Source organism: Fopius arisanus, unplaced genomic scaffold, assembly GCF_000806365.1.
Source record: "Fopius arisanus strain USDA-PBARC FA_bdor unplaced genomic scaffold, ASM80636v1 scaffold00005, whole genome shotgun sequence".
NCBI lineage: Eukaryota > Metazoa > Arthropoda > Insecta > Hymenoptera > Braconidae > Fopius > Fopius arisanus.
Genome location: NW_011887744.1, coordinates 1,502,782 through 1,519,349, shown reverse-complemented (window position 1 = coordinate 1,519,349; position 16,568 = coordinate 1,502,782). Strand labels below are relative to the sequence as shown.

At 38.9% G+C, this 16,568-nt stretch overlaps 5 protein-coding genes across 5 annotated transcripts in view; 2 read left to right on the top strand and 3 right to left on the bottom strand.

Moving 5' to 3' along the window:
• Nbr (exonuclease mut-7 homolog) overlaps nt 1–16,568 on the bottom strand; it is a 91,445-nt gene that overhangs the window by 74,169 nt on the left and 708 nt on the right. The window lies entirely within an intron of this gene.
• LOC105273442 (4-coumarate--CoA ligase 1) lies at nt 695–4,040 on the top strand. The gene is made up of 8 exons (XM_011315880.1): nt 695–733; nt 921–1,043; nt 1,107–1,317; nt 1,407–1,885; nt 1,954–2,131; nt 2,560–2,787; nt 2,866–3,095; nt 3,160–4,040. Exons 1-8 carry the CDS (start codon nt 725–727, stop codon nt 3,319–3,321), a joined length of 1,620 nt encoding a protein of 539 aa, XP_011314182.1. The 5' UTR covers nt 695–724; the 3' UTR covers nt 3,322–4,040.
• On the bottom strand, nt 3,874–6,193 carry LOC105273443 (zinc carboxypeptidase). The gene is made up of 7 exons (XM_011315881.1): nt 6,096–6,193; nt 5,842–5,995; nt 5,000–5,524; nt 4,823–4,910; nt 4,538–4,740; nt 4,379–4,463; nt 3,874–4,193 (listed from the first exon to the last, which is right to left on the bottom strand). The coding sequence occupies exons 2-7, from the start codon at nt 5,986–5,988 to the stop codon at nt 3,991–3,993; spliced, it is 1,251 nt and encodes a 416-aa protein (XP_011314183.1). The 5' UTR covers nt 5,989–5,995; nt 6,096–6,193; the 3' UTR covers nt 3,874–3,990.
• Nucleotides 8,627–16,545, top strand: AcCoAS (acetyl coenzyme A synthase). Its single transcript, XM_011315883.1, has 12 exons — nt 8,627–8,735; nt 9,047–9,183; nt 9,784–9,999; nt 11,555–11,750; nt 11,976–12,201; nt 12,316–12,484; nt 12,552–12,744; nt 12,825–12,980; nt 13,226–13,393; nt 13,481–13,670; nt 15,253–15,498; nt 15,567–16,545. The coding sequence occupies exons 2-12, from the start codon at nt 9,095–9,097 to the stop codon at nt 15,755–15,757; spliced, it is 2,040 nt and encodes a 679-aa protein (XP_011314185.1). The 5' UTR covers nt 8,627–8,735; nt 9,047–9,094; the 3' UTR covers nt 15,758–16,545.
• On the bottom strand, nt 13,677–15,235 carry LOC105273444 (enolase). The gene is made up of 2 exons (XM_011315882.1): nt 14,614–15,235; nt 13,677–14,536 (listed from the first exon to the last, which is right to left on the bottom strand). Exons 1-2 carry the CDS (start codon nt 15,131–15,133, stop codon nt 13,692–13,694), a joined length of 1,365 nt encoding a protein of 454 aa, XP_011314184.1. The 5' UTR covers nt 15,134–15,235; the 3' UTR covers nt 13,677–13,691.

The following is a 16,568-nucleotide window of genomic DNA, read 5'->3' as shown; positions in this document are numbered from 1 at the left end:
CCTGAGTGAAAGGGATAGCGATATGGCCCTAGTAGTTGAATAATTTAATTGATCACAAAGTGTGAGTAACAAATTGAGTCGTTTCGAACAGAAATGACTCATGTCTAATTGGTTTTGCTTATTTATTTATTTCGAAGTGTTAGATAAAGATAATTAAATAGCTATTCTAATTTACCACTGTCATAGATCGGCGAATCATTCGAGGAAACTTGTATTATATTTAAAATTCCGTTGCAAAACAAGCCGATTAGTTTGAAATAAATAAATAAGCCGATTAAAAAAAATCATGTGAGTGAGTTAATCTATCAAGTACTTCAATAATACTTCATTAATCAATGTAAAATTGATTTAATTGTTACGTAAGCTACCCCTATTCTTAGGATAATCATCTAATTTCTCAGTCTCAATGAAGGGTACGTGAATTGATCCATTGCACAGATTTTTGTGGTTGCGTTATATATGTTGAAATTCCAAGTGAAACAAAACGCGTATGGAGCGACTGGACGGATAGATAAACGTACCGCGCATTGAACAAGTACTGGCACATGCATTCCATCCATCATGATTTATCTCATCATCGTGATATCTCATGCGGAGATATACTGAATTTTGGTGTGACCATCCATGAGATACCAAAAAAAAATTGATAACGAACCGACACTGACTTTTTTGCACTCACTAGAGCTTCGTATTCCAAGTATTCAACGACGATACGCAATCTGCAATGCTTGTGGTAAGACATTACAAAATCTCCTTGAAAATCACTTCAAGTTCTTGCCTTTTCTTCTTCAAAGTCAAACTCGAAATCGTACGAAGTCAACTTTGAAGTCATGATGTCACTGATCATGTCATGAACAGGGAGTGGCTAGCCCCTCGAGAATATCAGCTTCTGATTTTTTAATTTGTTGTCCCAAAAAAAGGCAGGTATCACTTCCGAAAGGGGAACCTGGAGAGGAAAGCGTTCAGAGCATCCAGAAGACCACTGGAGGTATAACGAAAAGATCCTGCAATCCCTTAGAGATCATCCTGATGTAATTGGCCAGGTATGTCGTTGATTCGAATTATCTAATGAAGTCGCCACATCTGTAAACTTCCCCGTGCTCTAGATAGATGCTGTAACTGGTGAGGAAGATACCTTCAGAAACATCGAGAATAGGAGTGTGAAATGCGCTTTGTGGTTGAAGGAGCAGGGCGTTATGCCTGGTGACATAATTGCCCTTTGTACCCACAATCAACTAGATAGTCCAATTCCATTCCTTGCATCGCTATTTCTGGGAGCCGTCTGCAATCCTTGGTGGGAAAATTACTTGACGGAGGGTAATAATAATTTCCTACATCCGTATCCGTATGCATCCAGACATATGTAAATTGTGGAATTAATCTAATCAGTAATTGATTTATTCCAGATCTTGTAACGCACTTTCTCACACATACGGAGCCTAAGGTGATATTTGCCAGTGAAGAGTCAGTCCTTTTTATTCAAAATATTGTCAAGAATGTTCGAGCGAATGCGAAGGTAATTGTTCTCGGGAAAGTAAGTGGTCTACAATCACTCGATGAAATTGTAAACCTCCGATATAATGGGGAAGTTGAGGATTTCAATTGTGAAAGGATTGAAAGCGCTGACCATCCGGCAGTATTAATTTACACATCAGGGAGCACTGGAAGACCGAAGAGCGTACTCTTGAGTTACGGTTCGTTAACAGCTTCGTTGGGTAACGATAAAGCTGATGGTATACCGCACAGTAGAGGCTTTTGGAATTCTAGTTTCTGCTGGCTTTCTGCTGTCATAGGAATGATGTTGTGCTTCATCAAGGGTGCCACAGCTGTCGTTTACCCGGCTCCATCAGAGTCCGACATTTGCAAATTGATTGACAAATTCAAGGTGAACACGTCGTATTCTTCACTGTGAATCACGTGGACGATTTATATCCATTCTCTTTTAATTAACAGATTAACTGGATGATTTTGGGGACTGGAGCCATCAATAGGTTATCCAATACCGAAGAAATTTTTACTCGCGATGTGTCTTCCATTGATCTACTGTTTTTCTCCGGCGCTATTGTCAGACGCGACATTGAACAGTTCCTTATGAAAACATTCCCTAATGCAGCTATCTTTCAAATTTATGGTAACACAAAATTTATTATTCATTATTGATTATTAGGAAATTTATTGGGCAAATCCCAACTAGTCCTTTGAATTTTGTTATTTGTCTTCGTAGGTTTTCGGTATCTGAAGGGTTTATTTTTTTCCTAGATGTGGATTTATTTTGATCAATGGTTGGTTTATGAAAAAATTTCGATTTTGGAAAAAAGTCGATATCCCACTCCGAAAATATGAGGTCAAAGCCCCGGAGTGGGATGAAAGAACAATTTTTTAAATAAATTTTTAGTGTACCTAGAGGCTGTACTATCATCTCAAACGTGAATAAATGTGCAATCAACCATTATTCAATAAAAAATGAATTTTGGTAGAATAAATCATCAGCCCGACGCTTTCGCATTATTTTTCCAAAATCGGCAGATATAACCACTTGTCCGTGTATATTTTCTGTAGGTGCTACCGAGCTCGGTGGAGGGGTAACCCTATCAAAAGTAACGAACGATTCGAAACGTGGGACATGCGGACAAGTAATGGAGAACGTAGAAATCAAAGTCATTGACATATCAACGGGAAAAGTGCTGGGACCCAATGAAGAGGGTGAGATATGCGTCAGAAGTCCGTACGTGATGCAAGGATATTACAAAAATGCTGAAGCAACGGCTCTCGCGATTGACTCGAACGGTTAATATGAAATTGATTATGAAAGAATTACAAAAAAATTCTAGCTTCCGCAATAATCAATTCGCTATTTCCATACAGGGTGGTATCACACTGATGATCTTGGCTATTTTGACGAGGATGGCAATTTCTACATAATTGACAGAATAAAGGAACTAATCAAGTGTAAATTAATCGATATAGCCCCCGGAGCGATCGAACAATGTATCCGAGAACATCCTTCTGTCGCAGAAGTGGCTGTCGTTGCTAAACCCTATAGCCTGGACAGAGAGCAACCGATGGCGTTCGTGACGAAAATTCCCGGCAAAGAGGTAGATCCATTTATCTAGTTCCCATCGGATATTCAATTGAGAAATATACGAAATTTATTCAAAGGTCAATGAGGCCGATATCGTGGAACTGGTGGAATCCAAATTATCAGACAGCATGAGATTATCAGGAGGTGTCAAATTCCTCGAACAAATGCCCTACACTCCATCGGGAAAAATCGCTAGGAAAAATCTCCGAGATCTGGCGAGACTCATCGCACGAGAATAATTTTCACCGTTTATTTATAACACGGATAAAAATGTTTGAAATAATAACAGAAATTGAAATAATTTCGGTTGAAATTTGAATGCAAAGTCTTGGAGCAGTTATTGCCGATGGATTGAAATGAAAATTACGAACGAGATTAGGAATCGGTTTCATTTCTGCTATCACAATACTCATTCATTCCATCGATAAATATTGATATTACGAAAGGAATTATTTATGAGTTTGTAATGGGAAAAGTTGTAAAACTCTCAGAAAAAGTCATTACTCTCCGTCCATTAAAACGAGCGCAATTAAGACGTCGATATCGTAAATTACGATAAATATAATTACACGAATTATATCCCCGCATCGATAATTTCACGGAGAGAAAACAATTGTTCCCTATACTAATTAGCCTTTGCCCGTTAAATTCTCCCTTAGGCAGTTGCAGTCACGAAATCACGAATTTCAAACTGAACGCAGTAGAATCCAGTTTAATTTTTTTATAAAATGAGACCCGAGTCCCTCGAACTGTACATCCAGCACAAAACTGAATTAAATAAACGTAATTTTAACTCAACAATAGTACTTTATTAATGGCCATAAAATGGAATAAAAAAAACGAATGAGTTATCAACTTTTATTAAAATCCCCGCAAACTGCGAGCTCCTGCTGATCATCAGAGCGAAGTTATAAGCTCTTTGGATAACCCCTTGCTTGTGCGCTTTTGAACATGGCAACGAGAGAGTCAAGGGTTTCCTGTCCAGTGGGAATGATTTGTTTAGCTGGAAGTAGAAACCCAAACTTCCCTTTGTCACGAAGTTCGTAAGTGTAAGTGATCGGTGTCTGGTGGACTCCTTTTACCCAGTCGACAGAACTGCCACTAGCAATATCTATAAAAATATAATAATTACTCAGAGCCATTCTACAAATGGTCTCCACAATGATCTCACTCCAATCAACCTTGTCATTACAGAAATAAAGAAAATAAACAACAGTAGAAATGGTGTGAATCGGATTTACCAGCATCAAGGCCAAAAGTCCAAAATAAATTGCATACTTGAGATAAATCACTTACAAATAGTCTCAGCCACATTTCCTGTGACGTACTTGGTGCCGTATCTCTTGGCCAACGCATTAATCGTTTTCACTCCGATCGCATACTGAAATTTAAAAAATTATTCAATAAAATCATTTCTCAAGCCGTCTTGAATTTTTTCGCCGGAACAATTCTGACCAGATCATCGTAATTATCGAGATGCTGCTTAGTGTGACCGTAGGGGAAGAGCAACAGCTGAGAATAACTGTGGAACGATATGTAGGCGTAGAATTTGTCGGCTATCGAGCTGATGTACTGAGACATCGATTTAGTCTCAATGTCAGAAAAGGCAGCGGATCCGGCGTAAGTTTCAGCGCATGGAACATTACTGGCTCCACCATCTACCCGGTAAATCACATCAATTAAGTAATGCATTTCAGGATGAAAATTGCATACCCTGTGAATGAATTAGAATGCACTTACTGTTCCATTTGTAGCCCCAGTTGCGGTTGGGGTCGGATCCACGGCAGAATGCACTGTAGGGTTTTCTCGTTTTACGCCAGAGACGGTTCTACGAATTATTATGGTACAATGTACATTTTCCCTCATAACACCATGTTTTATCGTCTCCTCATGTCAAACGAGTGAAATAAAACTTACGGTGGTGTGGGTGAAGACGTATCCATCGGGATTGAACACTGGAAAGATGTACCAGTCGTGTCTGTCTGCCAATTCTCTGATGATCGGATCCTGACTGGTCAGTAATTGATTGAGAATGTAAGTAACAGTGGCAGCTGTTATCCATTCGCGTGCATGAATATTTCCCTCAATAAATACACCAGGATTTCCAGGTTTGAATGAAACCTTCACACCCTTGATCTCACGTCCCTCATACGTTGTACCAGCAACAACCACTTCCACTTTGTCTGGATAAATCTTGGCTAGTGAATCCAACCAGGCGTTTATGTCCTCCAGCGTATGGTAACTCGTCCAGTCAAATTCCGTCGTCAATCTCTCCAGGTTTGGATTTTCAAGATCAATTAGTTGCTGAACATCGTCGATGTAGGGCACATACTTGGTTTCCGTGAAACTCATCAATCTTTCGAATTCGGGAATTTTGTGAGGAGCAACCATCAAATCTGCGGTTACATTCACACTGCCTGGACCATTCCAAAAAGAGTATTGCTGAAATTTTACCGATTTATCATTACATCAACTTCAAGGTACTGCTGGAAAATTACTCTTGTAATTTTATGTAGGAAAAAAGTTAATTTTTGAAACGACAAGGTAAAAATTCTGCGAAATCCTTCATTGCTGAATCAGTTAAATCTCGAATTGTCTTGAATTTCTTAGATAAAGGAGAAATTCAGTGCGAGTGTTCAATTGAAATTAAATTGAAACACTTATAATTGAAAATTTATATGACTTTATGATTCAGATTTCAATAAATTTTGAACCGTATATCAGAGAAGTCGTAAAATCATTCTGCAGTTTATACTCACTCCATCCGAAGTGTCGGCGATCTGGTGCAAGAGGGCAATCTGCTCAGCATTCGTGGGTAATATCCTGAAAACCTTGTGATTTTCGAAACTGACTTTCTGGGCTGTTGCCAGCCCGAGGATCCCCAGGAATACCACAAATTTCCACATGTTGCCACTGAAAATATCGTAATTCGATGAATTATTGATCTATTAAAAATATAAATTCCCACCCATGATTCAATAAATCTGGCTAATAATTCAGTGGCACGACTTACCTTCGTCACACTATGGTATACATGTGTTAAGTATTCCATGGAGCCTCGAGTATTTATTCACAATGCTACACTTGCCCACCACAATACCCATATCGGATCTACCCCACCTTCACCGCAACAATGGATCCCTATCTGGGAATTATCATCTTGGCGATTAATTACGAAAAAAATGTCCACGCAGTGGCCGATATGATGGATTAAACAGGTATTTCACCAAATCACGTCTATGATACGACGAGATTTTGTTATCGATTTGTGGCGGAAACCATCCAATTTATTGAGATAGTATCCATTGAATTATCGCGACGTTCGCCGTGATTGGGAAATATTTTAGTCGGTTTGATTTTATCTTGCTGTATTTGAAATACAGAATGTACTTCGCGGTTTAATGGAAGAAAACGCTCTTTTTATAGGACACTGCTGGATAATTTCTTGTCGAGCCAAATTGGTCTGACTTTCAATCACCAATACGTTTCCACAAGTCATCGTAAAAAAAAACCCCAAAATCTATTTTGTAATGTACGATAAATCCGATTTAATTGATTTATACGGAAATTATTGTGAATTGTTTTGAATATTTGTTTTACGAAATGATGCAATTTTTCAATTAAATTTAATTGATATTTCTGTTAATTAGAAATTTAAAAAGAAACATATAAATGCATATATATTATGAAATAGTCATAAAAATTAAATTATCCCACAGAAATTATGCGATAAATAAATAAAATGCAAGAGAATATTCTCAATAACTCTTCGATACGTCTAGCCAGTGAGGCCGATAATAATATTACCGTCGGCAATATTATTATTTATCAAAATTATCAATAAAGCTGACTGATTGCTGACAGCAATCTACGCGAGTGATAGGACATAATTGAATAATAATCTGATTAGCATGAGAATTCTAAAATAAAATGCTCAACGACACAATGGGTTATCGGAATTCGTATCCCTTGTACTCGAGATAACAAAAGGAGGAAGCAATTGAAAGTTACCACCTAGACGATGGGTTTTTCCAAGACCCCGATGGTTTACAATTTTATCGTAATGGCAATACGTGCCTACCGTGCGATCTGACTATTTCATTCACCGACGAAATAACGCAACCACCATCACCACAAAAGCCCAACAATGTCGGAATTATTTGTGTCAAGATCGAATATGTAAACTACTCTTGCAATCGTGAATTTCCAACAGAGCAAATAGACCTTAAACATAATCTATTCTCCTTTAAGAATCATTATGCCTCTCTCGTTCCATTCGAATGTCGTTCAAATTTCACAGTATAATCATGACAACCGGAAGGCAGATGAATGCAGTAAAAAAAACCTGTTCTTTCCAGAATGAAAAAAAAAACAATAATAATCTAACTCATGATTGATATTCTGTCTAAAACAAAAGTACGTTCTCTTCTAACTCTTCGATTGATGGAAAACAATAAAATTTGAAATTAGTCGACCGGATCAGACGTTTCGAGCTCTCTTTGCTTTCATAAACGACCAACAGATGACGTTACCGTTTCAAGAAGTGATCGATCCCTGATATAATCGGACAGAAACTCACCAGCTATCAGTAAAAAACCCTCTGAGGGTCACAATCCCCTGAATATCTTCTCACCCGACACCTCATTTAAATCGATAGAATCAAACATCTCCATTAGTCATAACTTTTTATAACTTTCTACGGAAAACCCCGGAAGCGATTTCCCCATCTCGAAATATCGAGCCACTGATTAGATTGGTTACATTTTTCGGATGAAAAATAGTTTTCTATTTTTCAATTGCCTGATGGAATCGATTGGCAGTTTTATTTCACATTCCCGTTTCAATTATTGTTGCATTTGCGTAATTACATGCGCCAATGACAATTAAGTAATCCTTGAGAAGGCGGTAATTGAAATGATCATTGAAACCCCCACAATCGAGTCCTTTCTATTAATTGAAAATTCTTGTTGACACCCCCGTTGCGAGAGACTGCTCCCATTTTGGGTGAACCTTCCAAGATCAATATCAAAGCTCTCAGTACTGTACTCTCTATCCTGTATACCTCAAGGCAACACCAACTCCACGACTAAAATACTATTGACCCAATTCACTGAATTTTTATTCGAAAGTTTTTCTACTGTTGAAAATCTACATTTTCCAACGCAACCACGCACTCAGCACTTAATTCTCATTTGATATTTAAATAAAATCAGAGATAAAAGAGAGGAATTTCCGATTTGTTGTATTGTATTGACTTATCAATTGGTATTTTTTTAAAGATTCGAGGAATTCCAGATTCGGTAATGAATTCGAGATTTACTAAGTCCTGGGCGAGGACTCGATATTTTATTGTACGACTTTGAAAAATTGGAAATGATGAACGTTTTGTGTAAATTATTTAATTGGCACTTTTGCGCACGGAGTGCAGTAAATGGAAAAATTTGAAATTTTGCATTGCGCCCTTTGACTGTTTATTGCAAAATGAATAATTGCGGTAAAATTGGCTCCACATCCTCACATTCTATCGATCCCCACAATACCATGTGTCCCCCACTCTCATAGCACATTATGGCGCACGTCGAGACCAACTGCTGAAATTTCTCCCTCAGCACAATCAGTGGTGTTTCACCGTTCGTTGTGATAGGAAGTGCAGGTAAATATATTTAATACCCCCGACTAAAAAAATTGACTGACAATTTTGTATAAATAATTATTGGCACTCAGTGAAATCCTTGAAGAACCGATTATACCGTTTTATTCATCATTTCCTTAAAAAAAAAACCAGAAGTCGGCCTGAGTTTTTTTTTATAAAAAATAAGTTGCACTTTGAATGACCTGGCTGTGATTTTTTCGTTGATGTGTACTTGTCAGCACACAACGAATTCAATTTTTATGTTTTTTTAATTAAAAATGAGTGAGGTATAGTGGTGGCCTGATAAAATCGAGGGAAAATTGAACTTTCAGGATTGAGGAGTTGAGAGGTCCTAGTGACACTGCGAATATATCAGAAAAATGGCGGACAGGATATACAACCCTAATCCCGAGCTTGCGAAAAAAGCCCACTGCAAGAGTATGCAGCAGTATAAGACAATGCATGAAAAGTGAGTTTTAGTATGATATAATTGATCATTGAAAAATTGTTAGTCATCGGGAGAGTGAAGAGACAGTCATAATGATGATAAAAAAATTGATCAGCTGATCGTTACGCGGATGTCATCTGCAGACTGGCATTATCATCAAGAGCAGTCATAATTGCAATTTTTTATCATTTACTTATTTCTTGTGTTTCTTGCTATAGAATCTAAAATTTAAATTCAATAACCGGGCTGTCCAATCAAAACTCGCAAAAATAGAATCATAATATCGATTCTTCCCACCCCCGAGTACCACGATGGGGAGGTAATTTCGTCAAGGCGAAGATAGGCATTGTCGACAGGGAGAGAATAAAAAAAAAGAGTTTTCTCAAGTGTTCGGGTAATAATGAGAATGGCAAATATATGATCCGTCACGTTCAGCTTCAGTATGAGCTCATTTTTAAAAGAAAAATATTTAAAACTTGAGGTTTTGATGAATCATTGCACTCGTAGAGGAGAAAGTATGGGACAAGCTCCTCTGGCTCATGATTTTAATGATTCATGTCAACACGCGCATAAAATTAAATTTAATACGCGCATTTAATGATTAAATTTCTACCTTTTTAGATCTATTGAATATCCCGAAGCATTTTGGGGGGAAATTGCTAAGGAATTTTACTGGGAGACAGCAACGTCCAATGACAAGTTTTTCTCTTACAACTTTGACCTCAACCAGGGCGATATTTACATTAAATGGATGGAAGGTGCTACCACAAATTTAAGCTTCAACTTGCTGGACAAGAATGTTAAATGTGGAAATGGTGAAAAAATTGCTTTTTACTGGTGAGAATATGATTTAAATACCGTATGACGTATTTACATTAACGTCACGATAGACTGAATAATAATGTTTACGTCAATCCTGTCACTCCTGAATTAATATTACGGATATTATGTCTCGATCACTTCTAACGATATCGGCATTCTCGTAAGGTAATTACGTATGTATTTAAACATTTACCCACCGTAATTATTCTCACGAAATATTACGATAACATTAATAAAATATCTATCCTTTCGAAGATGACAATTCGACGAATCATGCATCGGAATCATTCTAAAATTATCAAATCCCACCGTGAATTTTGAATCATTACCGCGAATGGGAATCGATGAACTTTTGGCGCGAATATATATACGATTATATTAGCATCATTGGGATGCAAAGTACGGGCTGACCGAAGTGTACTCGCAAGTCACTCGTGCACTTGTTTATGTAAAACAGAGAAGGGGCAAACGAAAATTTACGAAAAAACCTGACAACAGTGGAGGAAAAAATTTATCATGTGAAATTCCTCCGCTCCAGACTGAAGAATTCGAATTTGAACCGGTATAGAATCGTTCGAGCTCATCCGATCCAGCTCTCACTGCTGATTCGTCACAATATGACGCGCGTTCTCAAACATTTTGTGATTGGTTAATGTGCCCATTATATCAGCAGAGAAGAGCGTTCACTCGAAAGTTAACTGATGCAACCCATTACCAAAAAAAATCACACAAACCCGTACCATGTCTTATCGCAATCATCGGATTTTTAGCATCTCTCGCGATCCGGAACTATAAAAAACCAATCGAACATGATTTGCGTAGAGTTCAAGCTAATTTTCGCGCGAGAAGCTAGAAATTATCAGAATTTCAACAGAAATTTTTATCCGTATCACGTGGGAATTAATCAGGCAAAATTACATGATAAGTTGGATGAATTCCAACAACCGTAGAAATATAGATGATTGAATGTGGGAAATATGTATAACCTTGACCCACAGCACATCGACATAACGCATCAGTAAATTCGCCTGTCCTGATCTGGAATCATCACTTGCGTTTTTTTCCTTTTATAAATTTTCTGTATTAATGCCCATTCGATTTAAAGATACTGTTATCGTATAAATGAGGGGTATGTCAATCGGTATCGATTGATATTGGTACTGCATATTTACAAAGGACACGTGCAAACGAATTAGCCAGCAAAAAAAGAAATGAATTATCGCGGGTAGGAAAAATATTGTCAACCGTGCAACGAATTTCTCACAATGCACCTTGAAGTCTCAAAAGTTGTTTATCCATGACAAAAGTTATGAAAATGCGCGATTACCGATCAACAGAATTGTTCATGGAAAAACGCGCGTGGCACGTGAATGCCCAGAGGTAACTTGACATTTGACACCAGTGAGTACACGCGTCAGTAAAATACAATGACAATGAAACGTTATTCCGTTATCGTAAAACGTTATCAGGCTTATATAAAAATTTTAACTAACCGGGGAAAGAAATAAATAAATAGGCGCGTCGAATGTAGAGGGCAAATGACTCATTAATATTTTGACCGATTCGACAGGGAGGGCAATGACCCTGATGACTACTCGAAATTGACGTACAAGAAGCTTTTGCAGGAGACGTGTATGTTCGCTAATGTATTGAAATCGAAGGGCGTCCAGAAAGGAGATCGTGTGGCAATTTACATGCCCATGATCCTTGAATTACCGATTGCAATGCTTGCCTGTACGAGAATCGGCGCTGTTCACAGTGTAGTTGTGAGTATTTTTCTATTACAAAAGTAAAAAACTGACTGTCCATTATAGTTCTCTGTCAACGGATAAACACTACTGATAACAACTAGCCAAAATGCTAATGCAGATGCAAAATTTGAGCATTTCAATTTTTCGGCAGATAATTAATTTTGCAAATGATCCAGATTACTATATACCGTATACATGACATTAAATTAATGCCAGTAATTAAAAAATCATTCTTTCCAGTTCGGTGGATACTCATCAGACTCATTAGCCGAACGGATAATGGATTGTAAAGCTAAAGTGCTGATAACAGCGGACGGTGTTTTCCGGGGGGAGAAGCTTCTACTGTTAAAAAACATTTGTGACGATGCATTAACCAAGGTGAAGGCTCATGGACACGAGGTGGAGTGTTGTGTGGTGGTTGGCCACTTGAGGAGACTGGCTAATCCACATGGAAAAATAACTGGGGGTGAGAATGCAACTTTTCGCTTACGAAACGAGTCTCGATTTACGGTACGTAAATCGGTGATCGGTGGTTGTGATGAATTTGGCCATTCAAAGTAGATGGACATTTGAATTACAGAGACTAAAAATGGAGTGAATGGTACGAGCAATGGAGGATCGAGTGAGCCAAATGTCTCATGGGATGATGACAGAGATTGTTGGTGGCACGAGGAAATGGAGGAGGCAGAGCCAAGCTGCTATCCAGTCTGGGTAGCTGCTGAAGATCCACTCTTCATTCTCTACACGAGGTGAATAGATACTTCCTAATTTTATCAATTTATTCAATCCTCCAACTATTGAATTAACTCGTCTCAGTGGATCCACGGGGAAACCCAAGGGAGTTTTGCACACAACTGCTGGTTACCTAATCTACGCGGCGACAACCTTCAAATATGTTTTCGATTACAAGCCTGGTGATGTCTACTGGTGTACGGCAGATATCGGCTGGATCACAGGTCATACTTATGTGGTCTATGGACCCCTGGCCAATGGTGCAACCTCTGTCATTGTGAGAATAATCTCAACTATCAGAAAGTTTGAAAGGTGGCTTTTTACGGGGAATAAAAAATATCCTTGGTGTTATTCTAGTTCGAGGGCACACCCTTCTATCCACACAATGACAGATACTGGTCTGTTATCGACAAGTATAAAGTCAACCAGTTTTACACCGCTCCAACAGCCATCAGGAGTTTGATGAAATTCGGAGATGAGCTCGTGAAAAAACATGACTTGAGTACCTTGAAGGTCAGCAATCAATCAGATAAACAAAAACCCAATGACTTGCGAACCCATTAATTTTGCATATTGCTAACTCCATCCCAATGCAATAAGAATTTAATTATAATGGTCACATGCGAATAGAATAATGTCAGCCTTGAATGTCGATTGCCTTCTCGCGATAAAACATCGAGTCTCCCAGTTGATTTACGCAATACTCATATTAGAAAGAAACGGAACTATCAATTACGTGGATTATTGATTGTATTCAGGTCCTTGGATCAGTGGGTGAGCCCATAAATTCCGAGGCATGGTTATGGTTTTACAATCACGTGGGCCATGGTAAATGCAGCATAGCCGACACATTCTGGCAAACTGAGACTGGAGGACACGTCATCACTCCATTGCCAGGAGCAACACCCATGAAACCAGGCTCAGCAGTGAGTGCAATTATCAATTGTAATCAATCCACAAATTAATGAATTCACGAATAAGTTATGAATTTCCACATTGCTCGGAATGTCCAGACATTCCCATTCTTCGGAGTGCTTCCAGAGCTTCTGGATGAGGATGGCAGGGTGATTGAGGGAGAGGGTGAGGGCTATCTGGTCTTTAGGAGACCCTGGCCCGGAATGATGAGGTCGCTCTACGGTAACCATGACCGCTTCCAGACTACATACTTCGACAGATTTCACGGTTTTTACTGCACTGGAGATGGTGAGATTAATAAATTTCCTATTACTTCTTCTTCTTGTCCTTGCCTTTCTTCTCTTTCCCTTCTTTCTTGCTCTCCGCAAGCTGGAGAGGATTTCGAAACATTTCCCCAGCGTAAACCGAGTCTTTTCCGAGCTCCTCCTCGATCCTCAATATTTGATTGTACTTGGAGACTCGTTCGCCCCGACAAGGGGCTCCGCCCTTGAATTGCCCTGCAGCCAGTCCTACAGCAAAATCGGCTATGAAGTTGTCCTCAGTTTCTCCAAAAGAAGTGGACACTGCACTGGACCATCCACCTGCCCTCGCCATTTTGTGGCAGTCAATGGCCTCAGTTATCGTACCAATTTGCGAAAGTCTAATGACAATGCCATTTCCACTCTGTTTCTCCATGGCCTCCTCAATTCTTTCTGCATTCATCGCAGTGAGATCGTCAGCTAGCAGTTGAATTGGCTGATCTGCCAGCATTCCCCATCCATCCCAGTCTTCCTGATCAAATGGATCCTCCAGAGAAACAATCTGAGGAAACTCTCGCAAGAGATCCAGGTACTGATCCTTCAAGGCTTCTGTGTCCATGTAGTCATCCGGATCTGATTCATCGGTTTTAAATGCCAGATCGTACTGACCATCCTTGCAGAAAGAACTCGCGGCCATGTCCACTCCCACCTTCACCTTGCCCTCGTAACCCAATCCCTTTATCGCATCGACTATCGCGGCTAAAGCCTCTCGATCCTCCTCAAACTCCGGTGAAAATGCCCCCTCATCACTGATCGTCAGGGGAAGTTTTAACTCCTGCGATTCAGCGATGAGTTTTTCAAGAGCTCGATACACGTCGTAACCAATTTTCATAGCTTCAGCGAAGGACGTGGCACCTCGATAGATAAAAATAACGTTGATTTGTATTCATTAACTGAAGGTTTAGCATCAATTATTCGTTTTTGATAAAAACCTGTGGGCATGAGGACGAATTCCTGACAAGGCAAAGGATTTCCAGACAATTTCCCACCACTTATTACTGTAAAAACTGGCACGGGAATGATGAGCTGTTTGCTATCAGCAAGTTGGGATATGTATTTGTAGAGAGGTAAACCCTTCTTGACAGCACCTGCCTTGCAGCAGGCCATTGACACCCCAAGAATTGCATTGGCACCGAGTTTTGATTTGTCACTTGTACCGTCCAATCTGATCATCAATGAATCTATATCCCTCTGTTGACATACCTCTAAGCGACTCTTCACGATTTCCGGTCCGATTATTTTATTTACATTATTCACGGCTTTGAGAACTGATCTGCCATTAAAACTCGATTCATCATTATCACGGAGTTCCACAGCTTCATTGGGAATGGGTGAGTGGGTGCAGGACACCGAGGACCTTAAGAGCCCTATTTCGGTGATCACATCTACCTCGAGAGTGGGCTCACCTCTACTATTGAATATCTGACGGGCTTTTATCTTCTCAATGGGCATTTTGTTATTTATCGATTGGAAATGAGGGGATGAGAAGTCCGTGGGATTTGGAGAGATGTTCTAAATGGGGGTTATTAAAAATAGTTGAAGGTTTGCAATTGATTATCTGTGTTCCATAGGTGCTAGGCGTGATGCTGATGGATATCTTTGGGTCACTGGGCGCATCGATGATATGTTAAATGTCTCGGGGCATTTAATGTCAACTGCTGAAGTGGAGAGTGTACTGACGGAGCACTCGGATGTAGCTGAGGCTGCTGTTGTCAGCAAACCTCATCCAGTCAAGGGACAGTGTCTTTACTGTTTCGTTACGCCGAATGAAGGAAGGATATTTAGCAAACAATTGTCGGACGAGCTCAAGAGAAAAGGTCAATTTTAAAACATTGGATGACATAGCATTATGTCAATGTATGTAATTTCCTTTTTTTCTGTACAGTGAGAGAAAAAATTGGACCTTTTGCCCAACCAGATGTGATACAACATGCTCCAGGCTTGCCAAAGACTCGCTCAGGGAAAATAATGAGACGTATACTCAGAAAAATAGCAATTGGCGACAAAAACGTAGGGGATGTTTCTACCCTCGCTGACGAGGCAGTTGTCGATGTACTTTTCCAACTGAGGCCTTAGGCCCAAGTACACCATTAAATTGAAACTAAAGACGAAAGAATATGCACTAACAAACAACGATTATTGTTTAGCGAATGCCATTTTTTTCAGATATTTTTTTTAAAAGGTAAAACCTTGGAGAATTGCGCGAAAAAGTGCTTGAAGGCTTGTCGACTCGAGTATTCATTGCAGAGAGTGCTAAAACCCGGAATACTGCTGATTTGCATGGAGATATAATCTTAACAGATGAGTTTAAAGAGATGAAAAATCAATTATTAATGGAAAACGTTGAAAGTCCATAGACTTTAAATAATTATAGATATTTCAATGTTGAATGACATTTGAATATTAAGTGCCGTTGACGGGAAATGCTACAAGAGATGTCTAGATAAAATGTTATCCAGTAAGAAAATTTACCAGAAGAAACTAAAAATGATTTGTTGAAACAAACCAATGAAAGTTTATCACTACCAGTAACCAAACAGAAAACGCACTTGCACTAATGCACATGTGATTTACCGAGAGAATTAATTTTAAAAAGCAATTCACTAAAAATATGATAGAGAGAGCTCTATATTATACACAAAAAGTCGATAAACGAGGATAATGCAAATTATGATTAAATCACGTCGACCTCGTCCATGAGTCGACGTCGCATACATATCATTCCCTGCGGAACAAAACTACTTCTAGGTGTGATAATTATTCTAAGTGATCATAGATTATACACATGTGCGATTATGTGTTAATAAATATGTGGAGAACACGTTGTACAAGGTATATGTATATATACAAACGTTAAGATTCAATTATGTTGAACGTAAAAATCATT